Raw genomic sequence first — 7251 nt, 5'->3', positions numbered from 1 at the left:
TGACTATGCCAAAGCCTTTGACTGTGTGGATCACAATAAACTGTGGAAAATTCTGAAAGAGATGGAAATACCAGACCACCTGACCTGGCTCTTGAGAAATCTATATGCAGGTCAGGAAGCAACAGTTAGAACTGGACATGGAACAACAGACTGGTTCCAAATAGGAAAAGGAATACATCAAGGCTGTATATTGTCACCCTGCTTTACTTCTATGCAGAGTACATCATGAGAAACGCTGGGCTGGAAGCAGCACAAGCTGGAATCAAGATTGCTGGGAGAAATATCAATAACCTCAGATATGCAGATGACACCACCCTTATGGCAGAAAGTGAAGAGGAACTAAAAAGCCTCTTGATGAAAGTGAAAAAGTTGTCTTAAAGCTCAACATTCAGAAAACTAAGATCATGGCATCTGGTCCATCACTTCAGGGGAAATAGATGGGGAAACAGTGGAAACAGTGTCAGACTTTATTTTTCTGGGCTCCAAAATCACTGCAGATGGTGATTGCAGCCATGAAATTAAAAGACGCTTACTCCTTGGAAGGAAAGTTATGACCAACCTGGATAGCATATTCAAAGCAGAGACATTACTTTGCCAACAAAGGTCCGTCTAGTCAAGGCTATGGTTTTTCCAGTGGTCATGTATGGATGTGAGAGTTGGACTGTGAAGAAAGCTGAGTGCCGAAGAATTGATGCTTTTGAACTGTGGTGTTGGAAGAGACTCTTGAGAGTCCCTTGGACTGCAAGGAGATCCAGTCAGTCCAGCCTAAAGGAAATCAGTCTTGAATATTCATTGGAAGGACCGATGCTGAAGCTGAAACTCCAATACTTTGGCCACCTGATGCGAAGAGTTGACTCATTTGAAAAGACCCTGGGAGGGATTGGGGGCAGGAGGAGGGAACTACAGAGAATGAGATGGCTGGATGGCATCACTGACTCGATGGACGTGAGTTTGGGTAAACTCCGGGAGTTGGTGATGGACAAGGAGGCCTGGCGTGCTGCGATTCATGGGGTTGCAAAGAGTCGGACACGACTGAGCGACTGAACTGAACTGAACTGAGTGGTAAAGAATCTACCTGCCAGTGCAGGAGACGCCAGAGACTTGGGTCTCTGGGTCAGGATGACCCACTGGAGTAGGAAATGGCAACCCTCTCCAGTATTGTTGCCTGGAAAATTCCACAGGCAGAGGAGCCTGGTGGGCTACAGTCTACGTGGTTGCAAAGAGTCAGACGCAACTGAGCACGCCTGCACGCACACGACGCTGTCAGATGTGTTTTGTTTTCCAAACAAGCTACAAAAGCCACTGACCGTAGTAGGATTCAAGTAATCTTCCAGCCATGGTTCTAGAACCAGGCTGAGCCTCTCTCCCTCAGCACCAGCGTGACGGCAGTTTCAGGTCCCCTGTAGCAGGTGTGTGTCTCAGGATGATGATAACGTGGAGAGTTCAAAGATGACAAGATTCAGTGGCCCTGTTCTGCCTTTCAATTCCAGTCCCAGAAGCAAGCCCTTGGCTTTAAAAGTTAGATTCAAGACAGCAAGTGGACGCATTCTAGACTGTGGCCATGGTTCAGCAGATCTCAGCAAGTAGTGAGGTAACTAGAATAAACGGTATGCAAGAGAGGCAGCAGAAAGGAAAGAGAAAAAAAAAATGAGCAGAGTACCCCAGCATTCTCGGGAAATTAGTGTCAAGTCACCCTTCGGGTGACTTTGATTCTAGAGTCAGGATAGTACCTCTAACAGAATGTTATGGCCACCGGCCTTTCAGGAGACCAGCTTGGGAAAAATTTAAACCCAGCCTAGGTGTGAGGGAAACATATCCACATAAGATTTCAGCAGCTCAACAAAGTAGTGTAGGCCCTGGCCACTGATTTCCTGGACCCGTGACTGATGGGCCAAATCAAAGAGTTCACTTCCTAGTTATTACACAAGCGTCTGATCCAGTTCCTGTTAGCAGTAGAACAGCAAATCACCATGTTTCATCAAGCTGAATGGAACCCAGGTCTCCCGCATTGCAGGCAGATTCTTTACTATCTGAGCCACCAGGGAAGCCCAAAAATACTGGAGTGGGTGGCCTGTCCCTTCTCCAGCAGATCTTCCCGGCCCAGAAATCGAACCGGGGTCTCCCTTATTGCAGGCGGATTCTTTACCAGCTGAGCTACCAGGTCATTATAATACATACTTTCAAAAAAACCCACACCTTTGTATTGTTAAAAAAAATATCAGCAATTTCCACTACATCAATTACCTTTTGCAACTTTGTTGCCTGCCTATTGAGGGGGGTCCGATGTATTGAATATTTGGCACGGAGTGTTTCAAATTTAGTCTTCTTTAAATTAGTGAAATTGATGGTAACAGTCACATAGAAATTTAGTGCCTGTCCCAGCTGAAGAAAGCTGATGTTTTGTTAGCTCCTAAAAGAAGGCAAGTTTTATCTTGACACGCACGAAGCTACGGGTACAGGGGTCGAGACTGCCGTAATAACCTGTACTTGCTCCCGACGGGCGAGACCGTCTATTTCATCGCGTCGGTGGTCGTGCTGTACAACGTGGAGGAGCAGCTTCAGAGGCATTACGCGGGCCACAATGACGACGTGAAGTGGTGAGTCCTCAAAACCGATGCCTGTGACGCCTGTGCAAGGGCATTGGCAGAAAGGGTTCTGTGATGGATAGAACTACAGAGAAGCAGAGGGAGCTGAGAAAATGGGGTCTTTGAGAACAGCTCTTGTTTGCGCTCTGGGCTGTATTCTGGCTCCCTGGCGCTCTAAGACCTGTTCTTTGGTTTTCTCTTCTCATGACACATTGTCTTAAACAGCCGTGTTATGTAAACAGATAGCTCCAACAGACCCCTATCTGGAGGTCTTCTTGTGCTAATGGCTTCTAATTTGGGTGTGCAGTTTTTAATAAAAATGTTTTGCCTCTTGTTTCTGGCTGGGTCTGCTTTTCCTATAATTCATTTATACCTTTGGTAATGATTTTATATATCTTAGACAGATGGGTGGATACATAGATGGGTTTATGTTATTTCTATTTGTCCTAAGTCCCCGATCGGTTATAAAAATCCTGTTGAAAAAAAAGATGATGTCTTTGCTGTTTGATGGACTCAAAATGACTTCTTAATAAAGACTGTACACTAATTAAGCAGTTCTGACATCGAAGTGGTATTTCCCAATCAGGGGATGCATTTCCCTTGAGTTTGGTAATTCCCTATAGATAAAGAAATGAAGATGAAATGAAATATGTACCAATGGTCTAAGGTCTTTGGAAGCCCAGAGAATTTATCAAGAGTGTGTAAGAAATTGGACACTGTATATTTCTCACATTTAAATTTTTGACCAGAGTGTATTTGATCAAGGGAAAAGTGAAGCTTACCTTTAAAAGAGTAGACATTTTCTGTTTTCTTTGTTTGGTTTGTTTGGGGTTTTGTTTTTTTTTTTTTTTTTGCAGTCTGAACGTTTAATCAACATAGACACATTGTTAATATAGGTAAATGAAACTATGAAAACTTGAGTTTGGACTTTCGTAAGAACAGATGTTTTATGAAGATCTCTTTTTAGCCTTGCAGTTCACCCTGATAGGGTCACAATAGCCACAGGACAAGTCGCAGGCACGTCCAAGGATGGAAAAGTGAGTAATCTTTTCATGTTTTTGTAATGAACTGGTAACACAAAATGATTTTTTTGACAATATTTTGCTGATGAATAAGCTGTTGGATATAATGTCTGTGAGCGTGCATGCTCAGCTGCTTCCGTCGTGTCCAACTCTGTGCGACCCCATGGACTGGAGCCCCCCAGGATCCTCTATCCGTGTGATTCTCCAGGCAAGAATCCTGGAGTGGGTGGCCATTCCCTCCTCCAGGAGATCTTCCCAACCCGGAGATGTGTCTCTCACATCTCCTGCATTGGCAGATGGGCTCTTTACCACTAGCACCACCACCTGGGAAGCTCAAATTTGAATTTAATCCTTTAATTTGAATTTTTATTGCAAATGAAAATTCTTACACTGACCTTGAAAAAAAAAAACCCTTGAGCTCACGTTAATTTCAGCTAATTTTTAAATAGCATCGCTCTTGCCTAAGAAGTCATTAATTCTTCCAATATTATTTACTCACGTGATAAACATTAACATGTTGAGTTAAAATCATGAAAAATAATCGTTTGACTATGGGGCATTTTGCCTCTTCAGTGAATGAGTCCCTTGTTATCATGACTTTAATCCATGGAGTGTGTGTCTATGTGTCATCTGCAAGGGCTGCTGGAAGGATTTTTGCAAAATTTTGTAAGCAAAGACTTCAGTTTGTATTTTAAGGTATCAGAGAAAGAGCTAGTGGAATTTGGCAAACACAGCAATTCAAAACTGGCTTCCACTTATTTACCACAATCTGTGGCCATTGTTGTTTTATCCAAAACATCTAGTAACTTTTCTGATGTCTACTTTTGTATAGTCTATCAATGCACAATGTATAATCTGAAACTAATTACGTTAAGTATTTCCATTTTTATCCTGAGTGCTACCATTTTTCAGAAAGTATTTTAATAACATCAAATTTTAAATATTTATGCTATTTTCCATTAAAATCCTACACTTGAAAGGAGGTAATAGGAACAATGGAAATCAGACTGCTATTCTGTAAGCACACAGGGAACAGAGTCTTCTTCTTTTTTTTTTTTTTTTTAATGTTAAATGACCTTTAAAAGTTATTCGAGATCACTAGTAAATCATTTGTTCCTCCCTCTAGTGGATGAACTGTGTATTTCAGTTTCTGGCCTTGAAATGGTATCAGAACCTTAGAGCCCTCTGAATAGCTGAGATGTTCCTTTCCATTTACAAGTGGAGAAGTCCAGAGAGGCCAAGTGACTGCAAACATCCAGCTACTTAGAGACAAATCCAGACTAGAGCCCAGTCCCCCCGTCCGTTGTGTACAAAGCTGGTCCTTTTCTTGATAAATCTGCTGGTGGTTCTGTGATGCTTTCTTCTATCAAGGAAGAGAAAAATTAGCACAGCTGAGAAAGTTTTGAACTAATCATAACCATTCTAAGCTTGTATTTGTGTATTATCAATCTCCTGTGGGGCCCAAGAATGTGAAGTTCTTAATACCACAGGTGGTAGTCATGATGATGAATTTAAACATGCTTACCCCTTAGTGGCAAGACAAACTTCAAAAGAATAACCCTTACATGAGACTCCATTTTCTTTGTCATGTTTCAGTTTTAAAACTTAGATGCTTTAGATATACAAATGGGAATATCAGTTCCTGTGGGACAGTTATCAAGAATTGACTGTTCAAAGTTTGAAACTTGGTATTAGTTGCTCATTTGTGTCTGACTCTGCGGCCCCATGGACTGTAGCCTGCCAGCCTCCTCTGTCCATGGAATTCTCCAGGCAAGAATACTGGAGTGGGTTGCCATTCCCTTCTCCAGGGGATCTTCCCAACCCAGGGATCAAATCCAGGTCTCCTGCATTGCAGGCAGATTCTTTACCATCTGAGCCACCAGAGAAGCCCCTAAAACTTGGTAGACCTCCCCTACAGCTAAATTGGCCACAGGAGCCATGACCTTCGGAAGATATTCAGTTCAGTTCAGTTCAGTCGCTCAGTTGTGTCCGACTCTTTGTGACCCCATGAACCTCTGCATGCCAGGCCTCCCTGTCCATCACCAACTCCTGGAGTTTACCCAAACTCATGTCCATTGAGTAGGTGATGCCATCCAGCCATCTCATCCTCTCATCCCCTTCTCCTCCTGCCTTCGATCTTTCCCAACATCAGGGTCTTTTCAAATGAGTCAGCTCTTCACATCAGGTGGCCAAAATATTGGAGTTTCAGCTTCAACATCAGTCCTGCCAATGAACACCCAGGACTGATTTCCTTTAGGATGGACTGGTTGGATCTTCTTGCAGTCCAAGGGACTCTCAAGAGTCTTCTCCAACACCACAGTTCAAAAGCATCAATTCTCTGGCACTCAACTTTCTTCACAGTCCAACTCTCACATCCATACATGACTACTGGAAAAACGATCTAGTCTTGTTGGTTAGACTAAACAAACCATCTATTCTTGACTAGACGGACCTTTGTTGACAAAGTAATGTCTGCTTTTTAATGTGCTGTCTAGGTTGGTCATAACTTTCCTTCCGAGGAGTAAGCGTCTTTTAATTTCATGGCTGCAGTCACCATCTGCAGTGATTTTGGAGCCCAAAAAAATAAAGTCAGCTACTGTTTCCACTGTTTCCCATCTATTAGCCATGAAGTGATGGGACTGGATGCCGTGATCTTAGTTTTCTGAATGTTGAGCTTTAAGCCAACTTTTTCACTCTCCTCTTTCACTTTCATCAAGAGGCTCTTTAGTTCCTCTTCACTTTCTGCCATAAGGGTGGTGTCATCTGCATATCTGAGGTTATTGATATTTCTCCCGGCAATCTTGATTCCAGCTTGTGCTTCTTCCAGCCCAGCGTTTCTCATGATGTACTCTGCAGATAAGTAATAAGCAGGGTGACAATACACAGCCTTGACGTACTCCTTTTCCTATTTGGAACCAGTCTGTTGTTCCATGTCCAGTTCTAACTGTTGCTTCCTGACCTGCATATAGATTTCTCAAGAGCCAGGTCAGGTGGTCTGGTATTTCCATCTCTTTCAGAATTTTCCACAATTTATTATGAGATATTGGGAATATTTTATTTATTGTAAAAACACAGAGTCTTAAGTGCATTAAAAAGAAAAAAAAAAAAACACTTTTGTTTTGGGACTTCCTTGGTGGCCCCATGGTTAAGACTGCACTTCCAGTGCAGGGAGCATGGGTTCAATCCCTGGTTAGGGAACTAAGATCCCTCAGGCCGTGTGGTGTAGCCAAAAAAAAAACTTTAATATTTTACATGTAAATATCAAAACTGATTTGAAATAAAGCCTCACAAAATAAAAGGATAAAACAAAGAACTGGGGGGAAATAGCATTTTTAAAAAAAGGCTTTTGACAAAGTAGAAATAGCGTCAATACAAAGGTAAATTTGCAGACCCGGCATGATGAGTGACCCAGCATTTTCTTCCGAAGCAGCAGTTACCCCCACACGTGCGCATCTGGGATTCCGTGACGCTGAATACGCTGCATGTCGTCGGAATCGGGTTTTTCGACCGAGCCGTCACCTGTATCGCATTCTCAAAATCTGTAAGTGTGAACCCTGTGGGTCTTGCAGCTTTGTCCACACAGGGAGGTGAGACTCAGCTCAAGGTTGAAGAGGGAGAGGTTAACACGCCCGTACCTGCCCAGA

General features: G+C 42.8%; 1 protein-coding gene across 4 annotated transcripts in view; it reads left to right on the top strand.

Annotated features, from left to right (window-relative positions):
* The window catches only part of EML1 (echinoderm microtubule associated protein like 1), a 201209-nt gene that overhangs the window by 169731 nt on the left and 24227 nt on the right, over nt 1–7251 (top strand). For 2 of the 4 annotated variants that reach the window (XM_010851370.1, XM_010851368.1), the window contains 3 exons: nt 2448–2597; nt 3553–3622; nt 7038–7148. In XM_010851370.1, the coding sequence (XP_010849672.1) occupies nt 2448–2597; nt 3553–3622; nt 7038–7148 (331 nt within the window). Of the gene's footprint in view, nt 1–2447; nt 2598–3552; nt 3623–7034; nt 7149–7251 lie in introns of all 4 variants that reach the window. The other 2 variants (XM_010851369.1, XM_010851367.1) reach the window with 1 other exon arrangement.

This window comes from Bison bison, unplaced genomic scaffold (genome assembly GCF_000754665.1).
Source record: "Bison bison bison isolate TAMUID 2011002044 unplaced genomic scaffold, Bison_UMD1.0 scf7180017864302, whole genome shotgun sequence".
In the NCBI taxonomy this organism is placed as follows: Eukaryota; Metazoa; Chordata; class Mammalia; order Artiodactyla; family Bovidae; genus Bison; species Bison bison.
Note: the sequence above shows the minus strand (reverse complement) of the source record. Positions and strands in the feature narration are given on the sequence as shown.